This window comes from Numida meleagris, chromosome 2 (genome assembly GCF_002078875.1).
Source record: "Numida meleagris isolate 19003 breed g44 Domestic line chromosome 2, NumMel1.0, whole genome shotgun sequence".
Classification (NCBI taxonomy): Eukaryota; Metazoa; Chordata; class Aves; order Galliformes; family Numididae; genus Numida; species Numida meleagris.
The window spans coordinates 88,713,979-88,735,623 of NC_034410.1; the positions used below are offsets into that span (position 1 = coordinate 88,713,979).

General features: G+C 41.3%; 2 protein-coding genes across 10 annotated transcripts in view; one reads left to right on the top strand and one right to left on the bottom strand.

Moving 5' to 3' along the window:
• The window catches only part of RIPOR2 (RHO family interacting cell polarization regulator 2), a 79,346-nt gene that overhangs the window by 52,834 nt on the left and 4,867 nt on the right, over window positions 1–21,645 (top strand). For 3 of the 7 annotated variants that reach the window (XM_021388824.1, XM_021388816.1, XM_021388822.1), the window contains 4 exons: window positions 199–401; window positions 1,000–1,083; window positions 1,858–1,948; window positions 3,403–4,993. In XM_021388824.1, coding sequence (XP_021244499.1) covers window positions 199–401; window positions 1,000–1,083; window positions 1,858–1,948; window positions 3,403–3,503 — 479 coding nt within the window. In that variant the 3' untranslated portion in view covers window positions 3,504–4,993. Of the gene's footprint in view, window positions 1–198; window positions 402–999; window positions 1,084–1,857; window positions 1,949–2,275; window positions 3,364–3,402; window positions 4,994–7,417; window positions 10,059–21,645 lie in introns of those variants that run through there. The other 4 variants (XM_021388820.1, XM_021388818.1, XM_021388817.1 and 1 more) reach the window with 4 other exon arrangements.
• GMNN (geminin, DNA replication inhibitor) lies at window positions 12,419–17,916 on the bottom strand. 3 transcript variants are annotated; one of them, XM_021388826.1, is made up of 7 exons: window positions 17,787–17,916; window positions 17,288–17,351; window positions 15,545–15,643; window positions 15,051–15,186; window positions 14,314–14,396; window positions 14,124–14,234; window positions 12,419–12,903 (listed from the first exon to the last, which is right to left on the bottom strand). In XM_021388826.1, the coding sequence occupies exons 2-7, from the start codon at window positions 17,342–17,344 to the stop codon at window positions 12,712–12,714; spliced, it is 678 nt and encodes a 225-aa protein (XP_021244501.1). In that variant the 5' UTR covers window positions 17,345–17,351; window positions 17,787–17,916; the 3' UTR covers window positions 12,419–12,711. The 3 variants fall into 3 exon arrangements, with proteins under 3 accessions (XP_021244501.1, XP_021244502.1, XP_021244503.1); XM_021388827.1 differs by lacking the exon at window positions 17,787–17,916 and adding an exon at window positions 17,630–17,708; XM_021388828.1 differs by lacking the exon at window positions 17,787–17,916 and adding an exon at window positions 17,440–17,622.

Sequence of the window (21,645 nt, forward strand, 5' to 3'; positions counted from 1 at the left end):
TAAGACGGACGTCTGAGAAACAAGCCCAACCTAATGACCAGACAGTTCCCTCCGCAGATACACCACAATGCTGCAATAATCAGATGGGGATTTTTCATCTGTCCTCTGTATATAGTGAGGATTGCTGGTGGGGAAATGAGAAATCTGAAACACAGGGGATAAAAAAGAGTAACAAAAGCCTTCCTCTTGCACTTCTAGCCTCTGTGGTTCAGATGTTGCAGTCTGTGAAAGATGGAAAACTGCATCAAAACGTGTCCAAAATAAACTCCAACAACCTCCCACCACAGCAAGAAGTTTTGAGAGCTTTGGCTTTACTTCTCAATGAAAATAAAAATGAAGTCAGTGAGACTGTGGCATCACTCCTGACAGCTACTGCAGAAAACAAGCACTTCAGGGAGAAGGTAAGTGGCAGAAAATCACCTACTGCATAAGGGACCTGTATAATCATAATGTTTTTTCTGTCTGTGTGTCTCAACTGTCTACATTTATAAAATAATTGCTGCGAGCCTGATTTAAACTGAACCAGAGGGATTTTCCACCAAATTTATCTGCAAATACGCAGGTTTATTTCTATCGTTATGCCAGTCTGCTTCTACCTGTCATTATACTAAACAGGTACTAAACCAGACTGTGCATGTATTTAGGAAGTGCTGTACTCTCCAGCTACCTTTCACATCTCAGTGTTTGTGCCAGCCTACCTTAGACTTGGCTTGAAGGCAGGTCCCCAGCATCATCAGCACGCAGAGATGCAGGTCACATTTTTTTTCCCAAAGCAAGCTGGCAACTATGAGATCTCCCACCTAAGATGCAAGTCTAGCACAGATGCTGAAGGCAGGAGGTAGGGCCAGATTAAACACAGAAATTAAAGAGATAGGAGAAAAGGAGTGAGAAGAAATTATGGATTGACTTCTAGCCGTTCATGGCAGACTCCACTCTCCAGCCTGCTGCTCCACACAGCCACAGATATTTTCATGGCTACCCCTCTTTATTTCTTTCCAGGCCTTGATTTATTACTGTGAAGCGCTAACCCAGCCCAACCTCCAGCTGCAGAAAGCAGCCTGCCTGGCTCTAAGATACCTCAAGGTAAGAGACAAGTTTAGCTGTGGTGCTTGGCATTACTTTAAAGAAAGGACATCTGAGAGGTGAGAATAATAAAATAGAAATTGCAATAGCAGCAGCAGTACTGCTTTTGTTTTGCATTGCCGCACATCATTTTACAGACTCCTTGTTTGGGAACAGTTTAGAAGCTTTGTTTCAAAGGAGAGGAAGAAAATAATAATAGGATAAAACTAGCTATAATGCATGCAGATTGCAGCAGTAGAAGAGATACAGGTCATAGCTCATTTGTGACACTGCACAGAGAGACGGTAAGAGAAAGTTTAGGCCATGCTACATCATCAGCTTGCCTCTGGTACCACTTCTGCACTCCTTCCCGTAAAAGAAAGGAAAAAAACAGTTGCTTGCCAACCCAGCTGGTACTGGATACAGCAAAAAAAAACATATTCCATGCAACAGATCCATAGCAGTGACAATTTCTCCCGCATGAGGCTTGAGACATGGGGTTTCTCATGTTGGTGCTGCAGAAAGGTGAGTGCTCCCAGCTGGGTGCTCCAGCAGCTTCCCCTGCACAACCTCCTGGGCAAAGCTAGTAGAGCAAGAGCTCTTGTCATCCTGCGTGAAGTGAGACAGAGCAGAGGGGTGTGCATGTTGTCACACAGTTTGGTTTGTGAACCCTTTTAAGATGAGACCAAGGACACAAGATGGTATTTCCATGTGCATAGTGAATGGGAAAGGAAACTGTTCTGAAATTAAACCATAATATGCAATGTTAATATGATTCTTTTTTCTACTTTCCAGGCTACTGAGAGTATTAAAATGCTGGTCACGCTCTGCCAGTCTGACAATGAAGAGATTAGAAAAGTAGCCTCTGAAACCCTGCTCTCACTTGGTGAGTTGCCTGCTTTACAGCAGCATTTTGTTTTCTTTTTGAACAGAAATGCACGTAAAACACCTGAATTACACAAAGACAGGTTAAAAATATATGTTCTTAGAAATTATTCATTCTGAAAATCATGAAAATGGTCCGAAGAGAGAGAAATCGAACTGTCCGAGTCTGGAGGGGGAAGCAGAAAGGAAAAAATCGCAAAGGAAAAGTTGACAAAAAGAGATCTACTTCATAATGACTTCATGCTTGAAAAACAAGTGTAGGCATTCAGTACAACACCTTTTATTAAGGTGATGTCGAGGAACAGCATTTGTGTTCTGCTTCTCCTAGGGAGCGTAACCTCTCCGCCTTGAGGAGGCAGAACCAGCACCCCTTCTGCAGCATGTCACACCCTGTCCTCCTGGGCATCCTCTGCTGTCACTCTACCCTGCACTTCCTAGCTACATAAGCAGCTTACTGAAACAAATCACACTTGCAAGTGCCATTAGCACCACCAAGCTTTCATTTGAGCTGAATGATCTCCATATGCTTATTTGGATAGATCCTAACCTGCAACGGCTCCTCTGCACAGTACCTCAGGCATCTTGCATAGACCTTCATTTTTCCCCGAGACAACAGCAGCCCTGCTCATTAACCTGTAATCTAGCTGCGTGCCATTGTGACTGGAACCGTGGCTGCATAGTTTCAGGACCCCAGTACTTAAGTGGCACTGCTCCAGTATTGAAAAAAAGTTGTATTTTTCTGGCCCGTCCTCAACCTTGTAGGCCAGGCACAAACTTTTGCTCATGGGTATATGTCCATTTGTAATTTTAGTTATGCACATTCATCAAACACACACTCATCATTTACCAGTTTAGCAGGAACTCACTCTGCTGCTGATATGTTGTTACTTAGATTCTGAAATATTTAGCCCAGTGTCACTTGTGTAAACTCTGGGAGATTGTACCATTCTTCTAGATGATATACAAAGACCTTCTTTGACTCCTAATGGTGAACTCAAGATATGGTTAGACTCACTTCTTAAAAGTGCCAGAAAGCAAGAAGTGGGTGAAATTGCCTAAATTAGAAGTGGATAAACATCATCTGCCTCAAGCACATTACAGCTGCAGCTGAGACTTGGAGCACTGCAGGTCATTTAGTGAGACAGTTGTACAGATACTGTCATCTAGTCATACAAGCCACAGCTGCTTCTGTTTTGCTCTAAATAAAACCAGCAACCCACAAGGGCAAACAAAGAAACAGTTCAAACATTCTTTTTTCCAAGTAATCCTTAAGTTAGTTGGACAAGCACGCATAACTTTCCAAGTAATTTCTGAAGATGCCTTCAACAATGTAAGAAATTTTAAGAGGGAAAGAAGTTACTGGTAACTTTCTAATAGCAGAGAATCCAAATATAGTTTAAATATTGTTATGGCAATGATACAGGATGCTATGATGCTTTAACATGTTGTGTTCAGGTGAAGATGGGAGACTGGCCTACGAACAGCTGGACAAATTCCCTCGAGAATTTGTCAGAGTTGGAAGTCGCCGTGGAACTGAATCTGCCACAGCTTTTTAGGGAAAGAACCTGCCTAAGTGTAACAGCCATGAAAGTAGGATGGAGCTGTCATTAAGCAAGGGAAGTAGAATGAAGACGTGGAAGGAATGTCCCAAAATGTAGCAATTCACCAATGTTTTAAGGAAAAGAAAAATCTAAACACAGCTAAAGAGTTCCTATTGGCTCCCCTGCGCAGCTTATGATGGAACAGCCGGATGCTGAGGAACAATAGTTTCTTGACTGATTTTTAATAAATAATGTAATTGCAGTTACTCAGCCTCAACAAACTTCTGTGAGTTTTTATAATCTGGCATCTTCATGTATTTTACTGAGCATTAATTACGTTTACTTCCTTGAAGTGGTCATGAAAACTTGAGACACGTGATGTGTATCTGAAATGGATGAGTAGGCCACTCGAGCAGAACCACAAAGCAGCTTTCCCTCCAGTGCTGAACCAAGCGCCTGCTGCCTTGCAGTGCTCCCAGAACCACTCCAGCAGCCCAGAACACCTTGCTGTCTCAGTAATGAAATACAGAGCGAGTTTCTTCAAGTTTTGCCTCCAGAAGCAGCACGATGCAAGCCCCAGGAGGTGTCACTTTAGTGACTCATTCTGAATGCCTGTGCTGGTCTTTTATTTCCTTTCTCTCACCCTCCAGCAATGAACCATCATTAATCCAGAGATTCAGGAGAGGGATCAAATAACCATGTAGGTTTTGAAAAACTAAATGAAAAGGTAAAGTGCATTTATTTATTCCAAGAAGTAGTAATGAATACAGCTAATTGCACAAGTCCCCAAAGCCGTTCTGTCCTGCAAGTTGCAAGCAGGATTGGATTTCATACACTCTAATTAGTGGAGGATAGCTTCTATAGAATGATTTCAATAAAGAACTGGAATAAACTAAAGCAGACCTCGGAGGCAGTAATAAACAGTGTGAAGTGAATGCATTTGCTCCCCTCACTGCAAGAATGAAAGACAGTGCTTCAAGCTGTTGATTATGAACCTGAAGATAACAGAGGAGGTGAACAGAATTTAACAGAAGAGTGTTCCTGTACTGTGTTCATTATGCATGAAATGATATTTAGATGTCAATTATAGTATCCAAATTTGCATAGACTACATAGAAAAGATTGCAAACAATTCACATCAAAAGGAAGCCTTGAGCGCCAAACACATTGGCAGGCAGAAGTTGTTTTGATTTTTGTCGTGTTTTTTTTATTGTGAATGTTACAACAATGTACATATCTGTATATTTATAAATATATATATTCTTCCTTTAATTAAAAAGGTACATTTTGTACAGTTCAAAATGCTTACTTGTTTACTGAGGGACATAGACTCTATACAGAAGGTGAAATAGCCATGTTCTGGTTTTTGTACCACGCCTGTCCCATCAGCTGAATTCTTTCAAGGTGTTCTTTTGTACTGACTTCTGCTTTTTTTTTTCCCCTTTAGTTTTGTGGCATTTATTTCCTATCACATTTAAGTTATAATAAAGATTATTTTTTAAGTACTAAGCACATCAGTCCATACGTATAGTCCTTTTTTCTATCAGCATCCTCTACAAAGTAAGGCTCACATAACCTTCAAACTACCATGGAAATCACCCCCTACTATTGTAGGTAGCTCAGTGGGAACTGCCTACTCATAAAGGGATTTGGGGCAAACCCTTTGGCAGTTGGCAGCTTACAGTATAAGCTTGTAGGGAATATTTGTCTTTTCTAGGGAATATTTGTCTTCTCAAGCCTGATCATCACAAGATCTTATGATATTAAAGTTTAGCTAAATTATGCAAAATTACCTGCTGGATTTCCTGCAGTGAAGGACCATAGAATCACCAAGGTTGGAAAAGACCTACCAGATCATCCAGTCCAACCATCCACCTACCACCAATATAACCCCACTAAACCATGTCCCTCAACACAACGTCTAAACATTCCTTGAACACCTCCAGGGTCGGTGACTCAGCCACCACCCTGGGCGGCCCATTCCAGCGCCTGACCACTCTTTCAGAAAACTAGTATTTCCTAATGTCCAGCCTAAATCTCCCCTGGCGCAACTTGAGGCCATTCCCCCACGTCCTGTCACTAGTTACAAGAGAGAAGAGGCTGACCCCCAGCTCACAAAAAAATACTTTTTGTTTCATGCCATATCCATGTCAAGACTTGGAAGAACATTAAGATCTGACAAATACCTACATTTAAGCAAGTGAATAATACACACAGTAAAGAGTATTGCATGAGGGCAGACAGAACTGCAACATCTTGCAGACGACACCAAGCAGGCAGGAAGTGTCGATCTGCCTGGGGGTAGCAAGGCCCTACACAGACCTCTGGACAGGCTGGATCTCTGGGCTGAAGCCAATGGGATGAGGTTCAACAAGACCAAGTGCCAGGTCCTGCACTTTGGCCACAACAACCCCAGGCAGCACCACAGGCTTGGGGCAGAGTGGCTGGAAGACTGTGTGGAGGAAACGGACCTGGGGGTGTTCGTTGACGCTTGGCTGAACGTGAGCCAGCAGTGTGCCCAGGTGGCCAAGAAGGCCAATGGCATCCTGGCTTGTATCAGAAATAGTGTTGCCAGTAGGAGTAGGGAAGTAATTACACCTCTGTACTCAGCCCTGGTGAGGCCCCACCTCGAGTACTGTGTCCAGTTTTGGGCCCCTCACTGCAAGAAAAACATTGAGGCCATGAAGCATGTTCAGAGGAGGGCGACGAAGCTGGTGAGGGGTCTGGAGCACAGGCCTTATGAGGAGCAGCTGAGGGAGCTGGGGTTGTTCAGTCTGGAGAAGAGGAGGCTTAGGGGAGACCTCATCGCTCTCTATAACTACCTGAAGGGAGGTTGTAGTGAGCTGGGGGTCAGCCTCTTCTCTCTTGTAACTAGTGACAGGAGAGAGGGGGAATGGCCTCAAGTTGCACCAGGGGAGATTTAGGCTGGACGTTCAGAAATTCTACTTTTCTGAAGGAGTGGTCAGGCGCTGGAATGGGCTGCCCAGGGAGGTGGTTGAGTCACCATCCCTGGAGGTGTTCAAGAAACATTTAGATGTTGTGTTGAGAGACATGGTTTAGTGGGGTTGTTGGTGGTAAGTGGATGGTTGGACTGGATGATCTTGTAGGTCTTTTCCAACCTAGCTAATTCTACGATTCTATGATCTTGAGCAGCATAGAAATAGTACAATACTAGCTCATGTTTTAGTATACATAACTGCTGCAAATTCATTTTTTTCTGTTGGCCAATGGAAGGTAAGTAGCAAGCTGTTTTAGCAACAGAAATAGGCACACAAACCAGAAAGGTAGGAAAAACAGAGGAATGAAACAATAGTGAAAGTGACTGCTCTTAGTTGTATCTCCGTAAAGTGAACAAAAGCACATTAAAAAAAAGAAAAGCAAGTTCTAAACTAAAATGGTATTTTGGAGGCAAGGTGAATGAAGACCGTATCCTCTTAGTACTCTTTCTCTGTTTGCTTCAAGTGTCTATGTGTGGGCACCCCTCCTCCCATCCCAGAGCATCAGCAAGAAGCACTCTGTTTAAAAGGAAACCAGGAATATTCTTATATTCCTCTATCTGCCAACAGATCCTGCATGTAATACAGAACACCTATCAAAAGCTTGCTTGGCTACAGTTTGTGTATCTCGGAGCAGAACACGATTTTGTTAGGGGAAAAGCTATGAAGTCATCAGAGTGTAGGTACTGCATTCTGAACTGTTGCTTAGATACATGTTAGCTGAGCTTACCTTTGAGAAAGCACGAGCACTCTACATTTCTGGCTACTTCTTGTTTCAGTTCAGTGCTGTGTGTCATTCAAAATACTTACCAAGAAAGGCTAACAGAAAGTATGTTCCAGAGGCTCCAAAACCATTACTGTGCTTTCACTGATTACTTTTTCCCTGATGAGATCAAGAACCATCCAACAGAATCTGGTTCATTTCATCTTCAGAAAATTCTGGAATATTGCACCGACCTGAGGGACACAGAAGTGCCTGAAGAACAAAGAGCCAAAGTTGCGGAGAGCATATACAGGTACTGTATCAAATGGAGTTCATGGCGCATATCTGCTTCTTTCTCATTGTGGATTAAATGAGTTTGTTAATGTAAAGCTCATCTGCTACATCACTCTAATCATTAAAAGCCACATATACAGCTCACACCAAACAGGCATGAGAAAATTGTGCCCTCAGAATCAATGAGGAAATACACAGCAACCTGAGACTCGGAGTTTAGTTCCTATTGCAGTACCTGAGACTGACAAGCTTGAGCCTGGCATACAGATGTAGAAAGGCTAAAGGTAACTGTGAGCATTAGCTTTGTTTTGTTTACTTTTTTTCCTAAAACAAGAAGTCTTGTCCTAACATGATTCACGATAACATATGGAAAAAAAAGATCACATTCAGTTTAAGAACTCAACCAAACAGGAATCTCAGAAGTTTCTGCCCTCAGTGTTACAAATTCTTGAAAAAGTGAACAACTTAAGCCTTCCAAAACCCAAGACAAATTAAAACCAGGTCCAGGGTACTCCAGAAAAGTATGTGAGGAAAAAGTTCCCGGACCAAAATAACTCAGTAGCAGTGGAGACTGAAGAGCTTGCCAGGTAAAGTGCACTCAGAAAGCAGGTTTGCCCCGTGTTTGTGTTGGTGGCTTGTTCTTACTTTTTGCCCCTCACACTTTTTGTGAACTACCATGGTTTTCACCATGCTGTTAGCATTGCTGTGTTCTGTCTGGCAGATAAAAGCACCTAGAGCCTCCAGCTACTGCAGCAGCAGCAATCCACCTGCCCAGAGCTTCACGCTGCCATTTGTGAGACTCCTCCTGGAACCAGTATGCCTCCAAAAAGCCATCTAATGTAGTTTTGCTCCATGCTGCAGTTTGTTAAATACTGATTATTGCTGACTTGAAGCATTCAAAACTAGAAGTCTGTAGGATTGCTGGACTGTATATCCTACATATGGACCCCGATTTGCAATCCTACCTGATGACAGGATCCACAGTGCTCCCCTTCATCTGCCTTAGGTGCCCCAGAGGGTACCACAGAGGTATCATTGTCCCCAGGGGTTTGGACGTGAACACGACCGATCACATTTCATCACGCTCAGTTGGTAGATCTACAAAGCAGCAGAAAATAGAGTTCTCTTATCATTTGCTCACCCTTAACATTGGCTCAACTATGCTGTTATTACATGAATGGAAAAATAAGTTAACAATGCACACTAACATTTTTCTGAAGAAAGGGTTGGTAACAGTGCAGTTCAGTCTCAGGAGGAACAGAGCACTAGTAACATGTGGGCTTGGTAGATTTTCAAACCTTCTGCTCAAAATCTCAAATCCAGTTCTGAAAACAATCTCGTATGGCTCTTAAGGAAAAGCAAATGAATACGCAGTGTACTTCCTCGAAAAAAAAAAAAAAAAAAAAAAAGAAAAAAAAGATCAGTTGAGTTATTTGTGCACAGGCTGCAAAGTAAGCTGCAACACATGACAATGCCGTAGGCGGTCAGGTAAGCAATACAGTGCCAAACATCAAGTGATTTCAGTTGTCCAGCCAAGCTATTATTATGGTCTAATTCACTTCTCTGTGCATTGTCTTAAATACAATGGACTTCTACAGTAAAATGGTTATTTTTGCTGAACTTGCCTTCCAGTTCAAACGTTCTTCCTCGCATGAGCCCCCTCCGCCCCCTGATTGCTTGTCTCTGCTAGTCCAGGCACAGCTGTTCCTTCCTGAAACACGTCCTGACTCCCAGCACCTCAGCCTTACATACCTGACATTCTATCCTCAAGGCATGCACATTTCTTTGTGGAGAAGCGCCAGGACCCAGTAGCTGCATCCCACATCTGGGAAACTTTAAGATCTGTCAGTGAAAGATAAAACTGTGGCCACAGGCTGTACAACGCAAAAGAGTTAGCACGCTGGTCAGGTTGCACAAAAGCATTTTTGACTTCTTGTAGAAATCACCTTCTGTAGTTAGGTCCCAGAAGAGATAATTTTGTTTTGCATGACAGGATGTTCTCTGTAATTCAGCTGGATATGAAGTGTCTTTGTCTTTAGTGATGTTTTTCAGCTGTTACAGAGCTGCATTTCAGTGGTAAATGAGTTTCCTTACATATTTAAACAGAAATGAAAGGTCAGATGTCTGGAACAGATTTAATTCTAAACCCACACATAACTTCTACACATTTGACAAGTTCTTCCACGCGCAGATAGAAAGTTCTCATACTTAGATAGGACAATTCTAATGCATGTATGTTTAAAAAAAAAATGAATTTCAGGACAAAAGAAATGAAGCAATTATTTTAGGACGTTTTTAAACAGCGACGAATGCAGCAGCACAAAGCTGCTGACAATGCTTCTATAGATTAATATTTCTGATATGACAAGGAGATATTACTTGATCAAGGTCCAATACATCTGCAACAAAGAATGCATACAGATTCAATTTCCAAGCCATAATTCATCTCTCACAGCTGGTCGTCTCACACAGTATGTTTTTTCAATAACAAACTATTTTCTCTGATAATTAGTTGAAGTTAATAAAGCCACAGTATGCATTGGAGACTTTCGGTGCAAGCATACTGTATTTACTAACTGTTCTGTGTAGTTCTGAAATTAAGGTCTTCTATCACAGGCGGGCCAAATGCTGCAGGGTGTGCAGAATACATGAATGACATGAAAGATTTACTTAGCACAAAGTCCTTATCGACACAAGGAAGAATCCAAGTACTCAAGGGACTGTCTTCCCTTTGTTAACTATCAAAAAACAGCACACAATTTAGATCTAATAAATATTCTTCTTGGCTGTTTTAACGAAAAAGACACAACAGCAAGATGAAGAAGATGCATACTGACTCTGGGTTTGTTACGTTCTGACAATTCTTTTATTAAGCAATAGAGCCTGCATTGTAGCAATTAGAAAACACCAGAAAATGATAAAGAAGTTGCAAGGGCTGTCTCCATTGGATTGGTCTAACTGGCCAAGGAATTATGTGAGAGATCTTTATAGCCTGCTTTGGCTCTGAGAAAATGTAAACTACTCCAGATGTTGAAAATAACAGCACCACCAAAGAACAGTTATAAACTATGAATAAATTCAATTCCACTGCATAAAAGGTCTGCTATGAAAAGTTAAAACTGTCTGCTTCCTCAGTTACTACTGCTTAACTACTTTGGCATGAAAAACCCTCGCTATCTTAGAATCCAAGCCATAAAGTCACTTGAATGTATTCTCCATCTCCCTAGAAAATTGTGATTACTCTACAAAACAGCTTTCCAGTATCCAAGCTGGTTTTTTTTTGTTGTTGTTGTTTAATTTTGTTAAGTAGAGCATCATTACAAGTTAAAGGAAACACCTGTGATGGAAAGGATTATGTTTAGTCCTCTGAGCACAACTGAAAGGTGTAATCTTTTGTTTACTACATTCCCAGGAAAATACGATGCCTTACTCTGCTTACCAGATTCAAAACTAAATGGAAGCCAGAATTCCTGCAACGATTCCAACATTCCCATATTTAAATCTGTTGTGAAACAGGTGTTAACTGACACCCATATGGAAACAAAAATATACAGAAGAAATCTAAAGATGCCAATCTGATAGCTCCACAGGTGTTCATGCATGCCCTGAAGCACCCATTTTGGCAAGGCTGGATAGAAACCCATTAACCAGAATCCCTGATTATTTCAGGGATGTAGCATTTCACTCAGCATTAAGCTCTTCACAAGGTATTGCAATTGCCACCACCTTCTTTTAGAGTCTGTCTGGGGAAGACCCTTACCAAATAACTGCTGAGAGTTCACCCAGGACTAGAAAGCTCGCACTGCCCTCCCTTACACCTCAGCACTTGGAGCAGCAAGCACTTATTTCCCCTACATGGCTACCAGATAAGGTCCTCAAAAGTTTTTGAAAGCATACCTTTAGTTCAAGCGTACCTTTAGTTCAAGACATTGAAGTGCTTACAAGAGAAACATTTGTAAATACTAAGCAAACATATTGCCTCATCCCTTAGTAAATACCAAGAACAGTACTTTGAAAATAGACAGCAAGTTTTCTTTTGGAACAGCTCTAAAGCACAGCTACTTTGTTTCTATCAATAGAATAGCCCAATAGTCAATAGAGGCAATTCTCTTGCTGTACTTGCATTGGTGCACTTCTGGGCCCCACAATATAAAAGAGAAGATAAGGTCTCTCAAAGGATGGCAAAGCTTGTAATAGGGCTGAAAGGAAAGCTGCATCTTGCAAGGAGAGGCTGAGGTTGACACTTGGGTTGTTCAGTCTGGAGGAGTGAGTGGCCACTTGAGGAGAGGAAACTGAGGTGTCAAGCTGTGCTCCCTGATCACCAGTGACAGAACAGGCAGGGGAGGTTCAGACTGGACATTAATAAAACATTCTTTACTGTGAGGCTGGTGGAACACTGGAACGGGCTTCCTAGAAGGTGGTTAACACCATGGCTGTCTGAGGCTCAAGAGGAATTTTGACAATGCCCTCAGTGATGTACTTTAAGCTTTTGGTTAGTCCTTAAAACTATCAGGCAGCTGGACTTGTCTCTGTAGGTCCCTTCCAACCGTGCTATTCTTTAAGTCAACAAATTTAATTTAAAAAAAAACTATTATCTTCTACTTAAGCTTTTGCCCACACATCTTGGGAAAGGCTCCTTTAAAAGACAGAGGCAATGATGGAAGAAGATTGATCCTGAGGTTGAGGTTGCTTTGTCAGTCTCAAGCCTTATCACTCATTAAAGTTTCCTGAAGTCTCACCACCAGCACTCAAGTTTTTTCACTTTTCTTTTTCCTCTATCATCTCACACCATTCTGTTCTCCAGAACTCTAGAAAAATCGAAGTTCAAGAGTGCCCTAGCAGTCATCCTAAAAACACTGAGAACATCCCTCTACAGTAGTCACAACTGACTCTTGGAGCTTAGAACTAGCCATTCCTCAACTCAGACAAGACACTACTTTGGTAAGGCAAAAATTTATTTCTCAATTCTCACACATCATGTCAGACCATCTGATATTTACACAACAGTTTGAAATACATAGTATTTGCATTTTAAACAAGCAACTAACTGCAGCCTGTAGTAAGTTTTACAGGCAGTATAAAGATACTCCCTGCTACATAATCCCAGTTAAAAGCCACTGTCCTGCTTCCACAAGAGTTTCTATACCTGAGAAGATTTAGTATATCCTTTCAAGGGGAAGACTGCAATTAAAAGAACCCACATACATAAGCCTAGTTAAGGTCACAGTTGTCAGTAATTTCCTTCACTTGAAGCAAGATCTGATACACTCTTCCTTAAGTGGCATGATACTTGTGATGGCCCTTCTGAAGAAGTGCTGCTTGCATCACCTCCGATGTTAAATTCTTCATTTTCTTGGTTGGATTCATCTAAAGCCAGACTTTCCAGTGTCTCAAGATTGTCAGATTCTTGCCCTGTTAGCCTCTAGAAAAATGCAGGAGACAGTATGAATTTAATAACCAGTAAGATAGTCTGAAATCAATTTAGTAACCAGTAAAATACTGCATACTAGATTCAACAAGTTATCTTCAAGCAGATGCTGTTTGTATACATTATTTCTCAGAAATACGTAAACATCTTTTCAAGTGAAAAAATGCTTTAACATTATTTCAAGTGATTATTTCTGCATGGAGTTCATCAGTAACAAGCAGCACTCCCTGAATAACAAACATATCAGGTGGGACAAGTCAGTGGAGTCTTAAGACTGATCTAAATAATCACGCTAACTGAAACAACTTAATGAATTTCACAGTAATCTTCAAGAAAGAAGTAAACTTGATCAACTCCTCCAGTCCAATCAGATAACTGAAGTAGCCTGCCAGGCACCCAGCTTCTCATCTCAGAAGAGAGCTCAATTCAGACACTAACCAACTAGATAATCATTTGTACATCCATGTTTCATGGCTGCATATTTGCTACAGTTCCCAGGCTGTTAAAGGCAAGCTATTCCTGCTTCTAGAGATTCAGCAGCAAGCCTACCAGTCCCCAGGGAACTCTCTCAGAAGGAGAGTACAGCAGCTACTTTCTGAAGTTAATCTTAGGCGTGCAACTTAGAAGTGCAAAACATTGTCTCCCAAAAATATTCAGCAGCTAATGGAATCAGCCTTGCTCTTGCAGGCAACAGTTGTCTTCCAGAAATTTGCCTGAGGTACAGAGATGTGCTCTCCCTTGCAAGTTTAAGGCTGTCACTAAGCTCTGGTTCCCAGTTCTTTGTTGATAACCTTCTGCTGATCCAGCATACTTTTAAATTCTTATTGAGCTTGGCAATACTAGCATCTATACTACCAAGCACACTTTGTACATTAGGCTTTTCTTGGGCCACAAAGTGGCAAAAAAAATTTCAGTCATCCCAGTGAAGTGCAAATGAACTCTTCCTTCATATGTCACCATCTCTAACACACACAGCCTGTTCTTGTGAAAAAACAAATTGAATCTTCCTTTCGGAGAACATATCTCCTGAGTACTTTTGGTACTGCCACAGGTTCTTATCCAAGTGGGGTCTAAGCTGGAAAGAACTCATTCCCCGTGGGAAGCAGCTCAGACAGTAATCTAAAGCTATATGAGAACACAAATGAAGTCATGATTTGTTAAGAACACCCTTGCAGATTTCTCATATTTCATTCTACAATGCTACTTTTAAGTACCTCAATCATGCCGGTCAAATAATGCACATGTTCAGCCAGTGACATTAGCTCCTTGTTTTCCTCCTTCAGGCGGGCAATTTCGCCATCTTTTTGTTCAATCTCTTTGTGCAACTGAATTCAACAAAACAAAGTGTTAAAACAGAGGAACAATAGCAAGCGGTACAAAAGTTAGTTAGCTTTCACTAGCTACCTTTTCATTTTCTTGAAGCACTTCATACAGAGCCTTCCTCCTTTCTTCAGCCACTTCTTTCCAATATTGAGATGAAGGACTTTCTAAAGTAAGAAGCTACAGTAAGTCCAAGCTAGGACTGAACTCTGGAAATCACCTTAAAGTACCTAAGTTGCATTACAAGCATTCCATATACTGCAACAGTAAGAGCTGTGTAGTGTTTTCCCCACACACTAGTAGTAAATTTACAATGAGAAACAAGTTCACAGAAGATCCCACACTGTATTAGTGGCTATACAGGCTGAGTCTTCTAGAAGCTGCCTCAAACATTACAGCATGTGCAAGACAGAAGTCTTACTCCTGAGTCACTGTCCATGCTGAACATGAACAGACTCCCACTAAACTCGTGATATTTTATAGTTAGTCCTGAGAAACCTAGGAGCTTCACCATCAGCACCCTACACTAAAACAGACCTTCATTTCAGCTTAGTCACTTGGAAGCCTGTAGACAAGCTGAAGAACTAACAGATCTCTTAACACTGCACACAGAGTTCACATTAACAAGTATTGGGAGCCACTCTATAAAAGCAGATAGCTATACTGTATTTAGCATACTACAGAGGGAAAGTATCATCAACTCCCACTAAACATTGTATAAAAACACTTATCTAAGTCACAAAACCACCATGCTTCAAATTATATCTCAGTAGAAGGACAGCATTTTAAGAGCAAGAAAATATTTCTAGAATACCACATACTTTTTATGAGATCTACTGCTTGAATGGCATCATCTGTATTCTCATTTTCTTGCTCTTTGTCCACAGATACCTCAGCTTTACAAGTTGAGGACGTAAACCTGTTATTCCAGAGTTTCCTCTTGACTGAAGATTTCTTCTGCATAAGACACAGGCAGGCTTAACCTCAGAGCAACATTTAAATATATTAAAAAAAATAAAAACCTATAAGCTTGCAAGTCCAAGCTTGTCCAGGACTCCAAGTAAGACTACCACCTCCAATTTCTTCATGTATTTCAAGCTTATAGACAGCACCCTTCATAGAAAAATTTAATATAAGAGCATTTCCAAGTGTTTTCCTGAAGTACCCTAAAATTACTCATTTTAAATATTGTTTATTACTAAATAGTAAGCTTAGATTATGCCACTAATTAGTGGATCATATGCTTTTTCAGTTAAAGCTCAAAAGTATTTCAGTACAATTAGAAATAATTACACAGCTACAGGGGTCCTCATACCTCACTACACCTTCCAACCAGGCAACCTTTTGCTGAAGGCTGGATCATCTTAAGAGTCCGTCTTGGGGCAGCACTGCATGCAGTGTCTGTGAAGTACTTCTAAAAAAAGAAAAACAACCAAACATTGCTTTAAAGAGTTGCCACACTTACCTAAACTGAAACTCAAGTTTGCCATGCTTCCATTAGTATAATGGATGGTTCACCTCTTCAAGAAGAGAAGATACTTGAGCGTATATTAAACTTTGTGCAAAGAAGGGAATATAGTCATTTACAATAGAGATAATCTTATCAAGTCAAGCTCAGTTTCTACCCTCAGTCTTCTTAACAGAGCTTGAACAGGCCATCAGGCAGAAATATTTTGACTACATTTCAAGGCCAGTTGAAATGCAGTGGTGCACATGCTACAGCTAAAGCTCCCAAAGCCACATTTGACAACAGCAGTATTAAACACCAGGGGAACAGAAACAAATAGGCTGCAATTGCAAGTTTATTTACCAAAGTCACATTGCTTTATTGGTGGTTTTATTGCTTATGAACACATAAGTGGTATTCATTTATAGAACTGTGTTGCTTCAATTATCCAGAGTGAAACTATGGCTTCTTTGCTCGGGTCCAGACAGCTATTGTTTTGCATAAACAGTATGTTTATCACTTTTCTTGTCATGCATAAATACCTGTTTCCTGCATTAATGCTCTCCGATTGGGTTGGTTACATGGCCACCATGAGACAGCAAACAATGGCAGACAACCAAGCAAAAACAGCCAGAATACAATGCCACACCAGCGTGAGAAAGTCACTGATCCACACTGTGCTTCATATGACAGGAGCTCGCCTTTCCCACGGTAGTTTGTGCCACCAATTACCCTGCTGTTGAACTGCAGGACAAACACTAACCACTGTGGGAACGGGAATCACGCTGTGTCGGACACTACTTGCTGCTATTGAGGATCAGAGTTCAGTATGCTCTGCCAAGGAACTATTGACTAATACTTGACTTAAGTCATCACAAGCATTTGAAAGTGCAAAAAAGGCAGACCTAAAGACCATTTTCATTGATAAATTCTTGTTGTAATCAATCTCTCCTGAGTGCTCTTAGACTATATTATGTCACTTTTTACAATTCCAGTTAAGGTCTATATTAAGAAGTATATATAGAACTAAAAAGGAAATAAGTTCAGTATAACCTTGGGTAACTTCTAAACAGCTCTCTCTTTAAAAAAGAGCCTTTTAAGCTTTTCCCATCAGTCTCAAGGCAATAAAGGTGGCTTTAGCAATAAAGCCTCCAGACATACTACAATTATAGTATGCTCAAACCGAGATGGCTTCACCTGTAAGATCACCCCCATGACAGAAGCCACTCTGCAGAGCCCTACCACCCAGACCAATCCAGTAACTGAACTGCAGCAGGCCAGCAGCGTCTAGAAACCCTAAGACAGGGAGCTATGTCAGTCTTAAGCTAATAAATCCTTGCTATGCAAGGAAGAAGAGCACTCGTAAGTACATAAGCTCAAGCAGAGCAGCACTGTACCCAAGCCAACAGAATCAAGTCAAGTGGGAGCACACTGCATTCCTCAAGTGGATATGCAGTTTGTGTCTCTAACAGGACATTTCCAAGACATCTCAGTGCACGCCTTCAAATATATCAAGGTTATTCAAAAGGCAGGACTTGCCCAGTTGCACCTTGTATTTTCTGCTCTTTACCTTCTCCTGCATTCTAGCAGCAACAACCTCAGAGTTCATACCTGCAGAGATCCAGACGAGTTCTCTACATTCAGGCTTTGTTTCATTTTGGAATTCATCAGATCACTGCAGGATAAAAAAAAAAATCGAGAAGTTATCATGCCTGGCTACAGCTAAAGACAGAGTATCACAATCCCACTTTGCAAGTTCTTACAGCAGCACTAAGAACTCGGCCACAAGTCACGCGGTTGGTAAGCTACTTCAGCCCAGCGCTCCACCCGCGCTTTAGCCCTGCACCAGCACGATACCAGAGGCCACCACGAGCCCGGCAGCTGCGGAGCCTTCCCACAGCAGCCCGAACAGCAGCAGCCGAGACACCCCTCAGACAGACCCCATCTCCCTACCTGAAGTAACGCACGCCCAAAATGGCGGGAGACGGAGCCCCACCTCCTCCGCCGCGCAGCCAATGGGGAGGCGCGCCCGGAGCCCGCCAAGCTCCAAACGCAGAGCGTGGAGCCCTTCAGCCCCGCCCTTCCCCAGCGGCACGGTGCTCCCACTTACCACTAGGCGCCTGCACGCAAGACTCAGCAGCACCAACGTAACACTCAACAAGCTGCCCCCTTCTCCGTCGGCCCGCGCCTATAAGCACCGCGCCTCGCCCCTCCCCCGTCACGTGATCTGCTCGCTGCGCTACGAGCCAATCGCAGGCCACGCTGGCTGCATCCCGCAAGTGAGAGTCACGCCCTAGCGCTGTGAGGGGAGGGGCGGGAAGGGTTTGCTGGAAGGGCGGGTGCGCGCAAATCGCGCACGCCTTGCTATCTTACAGCTAGCATTCAACAGCTATCAGTGTCTCTCTTCCAGGCAGTATTGTGAAGCACAGTTACAGAGAGAAATGGTAATTTAGCATGCCACTCGTCAGTCTTCTGCTTGGAAATAAACTGTTTGGCACTTACGAGAATGTCTCGAGGAAAGTCATGGTCTGGCAAAATAAAGACAGACTACAAACAATGATGAATTAAGAAGTGTTTAAACAAGTATAAGGAAATAAAGCTGATCCCTCTTGCATAAATTTGCTCAGTCTCCCATTGACCCATTTAAAGTTTCATTGTTCACAACATCCTTTGGCAAGTAGTTCCAGAGCTCAAATAGCTGTTGTCTGAAGAACCTGCACCTTCTACTTTTTTTTAATTTGGAACCTGATTCCCATAGCTTCGCTTGATGTCACCAGCCCTTGAACTGGAAAAGATAACAGTCAGTCCTTCCCGACCTTCCCTAGGCAGCTTTTGTGATCCCCTCCAGCTCTATTCAGTAAATACGAAAGCTGTTCTATGTGGAAATGTCTGTCATAACTCTGAGATCTTTTTCTTGAATTATAATCACTTCAAAATTTGTTATTCACCATGTACAATTAAGATTTTTTTTTCCCTGTGCATATTCATTGACATTCATTTACACTGGACTTTACCGACTAGCAAATTCTGCTGTTACTCAGTTCCATAATGCCTTTCTGCAGTTTTTTGGTCAGCCTTCTTCCCGTTATCTGAATAACGTGGTGTCATCCACAAACTGTCACCTCACAAGCTTTGTCTTCTATGAAGAAAATAAAAATATACAGAAATGTCTGTCTAAATTACTATGGCTGTATTACACTAGAAAAAGTGTTTGTGCTTTTAAATTAGCTGCTGTTGATTCTAAAATAAAATTTGAAATTTCCGTGTTCCAAAACACTAGCAGTTATACTAAGCCCTGATTAAATGCAGAAAAAAGTCTTTCCAGCATTAAATCTCCTTTCAGAAGGATCTGGATATGGATGAAGTATACATACAAATAGAAATGTAAAACATAAATACGCTATCAAATATTATTATCTAAGAATGTAAATACTGTATATTCTAAAAATATACAATGGGAAATGCTTTATATAGAATGTTTAAATTATATACAGGCATAACTTCAGTTACATAAAAGGAAATGCGCATATTTTCTGCCTATAATTCAGTACATGCTGTTGTGATACAATAATGCTAATGTTTTCAAGTGAAACCTATTTAAAGATTACCTTTTCAAAATTCAATTTTAATTTATAAAAAGTTTTCAGAAAAACAGTTCAGAAGTGGAATAACTGCTTTTGGAAACGCTGATAATTGGAAAGAGCCAAGGCAATGGGTGATGGCTCAGATGTGACAGTTCTGTTTGCTTTTCTTTTAATCTGTTCCTTGCTGGAGGCATATGATCTGGAGTTTTATTACAAAAGTGCCACTCCTTCAATTTATCCAGCTGAAGAACATGTCCCATAATAAACCGTTGTGTCTCAAGAGTTTTTCTTCTGTTGAGTTTCTCCACTTTGAAAAGTTTGTAAAAAAATCCTTTCATCATGTCAGAAAGAACAGTGAGAGTATTATTAGCTTAGTCATAGATTAACTGTGGGAACCAGCATAATTATATTTAAAAAAAAAATAACAATCAGACAAAAAGATATCAGTTTACTTTTTTTTTGGTAGTAATTCCCATTTCTGTGACTGAAGGTTACATTTAATAAGAGAGTTTTCTATGCAAAAATCTGTCAGATCCAATAGTAGCAAAATATATATTTCTTCAGATGGAGGGCAACATGCTGCATTTCAACTTAAGTTTGTTTCATAAACAAATAAAACTCAATGTGATGAATACTTATGACTATATGCACTTCATGTGAGTGAGTCTGAACAAACATGCCAAGGTTTTCCATAGAGCTCAGTGAATTCATTAGATTATTCATGGCAGTAGGGAATGTATACTTTGTAGAGCTTTTATACTTTATTGCTATTGATAAATGTTACCAGTTTTTACAGCACAGACTGTGTGGAAACTTCTTAAGCAATACACAGCAGAGCTCACTGCAGGATTTGGACTTAGCTATCTGAATCCAGCACTGGCAAAATGGTATTTTATTTGACAGTCATGCTATGCCTTTCATCAAGGCATTTCTTGTAATCCACTGAAAATTAGCAAGCTTTAGGCTGCTCTTTTTTCTTTTTTCTATTTCTTTTTTTTTTTTTTTATCTGCTACATCAAACACAGGTAAATTGCATTGTTAGTTTGTAAATTGCTTTATTACATAAGTATCATAAATGCTTTCCTATTTGTTACTGTTTGACGTGAGCAAATACTGTGGCTTTTTTAGATGCAGAGAACCAGTGCAGAGATGCTCAAGAGACTTGAGCACAGCACTGTGCCTTGGGAGCATGGGAATGTTTCATCTCAGTCCTGCTCTGGGTGCAGCCCTAGCAGAAGGGTCCTGTGGAGGAAGCCCTGAGGCTGGATTTGGAATCTTTGGATCAATAAACAGGAACTGTGGCTCTCAAGACCCCTTGCTGCTGTTCTCTTCACCCTTCTGTCCGATAAAAGGGCCATTTATTTTACTTAAGGGATACAAGAAAAAGCAGGGGGAAAAAAAATACAGGGAAAGCCTGGGTTGCAGCAAATTAATCACGGTTCTTAGTGTACATCTTGCTCAGTTGCCGTTTTCTGAAAGTCCTGGCCTTGTGGCAGCTTTTGGGGATTCCTCAGAAGTCGCAGGAGGCTCAGAAGAACACTGTTGGCATCGTGCCTGTGCTGAGTGCCTACCGCTCTGTTTCTACACATCTCCGGCCCCTGCTTGCTGAGTGCTCGATGTGCCCATTGGAAATCAGCCCGCTAGCATCCCCTGGGCGACAGCAGGTGGCAGCGTGGCCTTGCTTTGCCTAGCGCTGCCCCTCCATCACTGTACTGCTCCTGTGAGATTGCCTTACATATACACACGAACTTCATGCGTTACCAACAAGACCGTAATCTGTCTTCTTTTCCCTAGGTTGATCATCACGGAATGCTGTATTCTAACAAAACCCTGTCCAAAGAGGGGGTTATATACACAGCATGATCCAAGCAGGTTTTCTATGGTGGCCACCGCTATAAATTAAATCTCTCCAGAGTCTGTAATTTCTTTCTGTGTAGTAAAAGAGAAGATTGTTCTGTGAATAGTGATCGGCAGTGCTTCAGAGGGGAAAGATTAAAAGAAAAATCTGCACCTCTTCTGAATTTTTCCTTAGTTAACTACTGTGTGAGTCACTAAGACATCCCTTAAAAGACGGTTAGGTCCTAACCTCAGTGGGATACTTACCTTAAAAAAATATCATTTGTCTAACACTTTAAGATTTAAAAATGAATCATTCTCTGTAAAGACTACAAATTAATTCATCTAAAGCTAATTCCAATTCTGTTGATTGCCAGTATTTAGAATACTGTTTATAGACTCAGTAATTAAGACATGTTTCAAATATTCCTCTTATTCTTGCAAGCATCTCCTGAGCAAACACAAAAACCCGTTTGGAACAGGACTACATTTGCCAGCCCACTGTACCGGTCTAATAATGACAAATGCATTTGCACAGCACTGAGAACG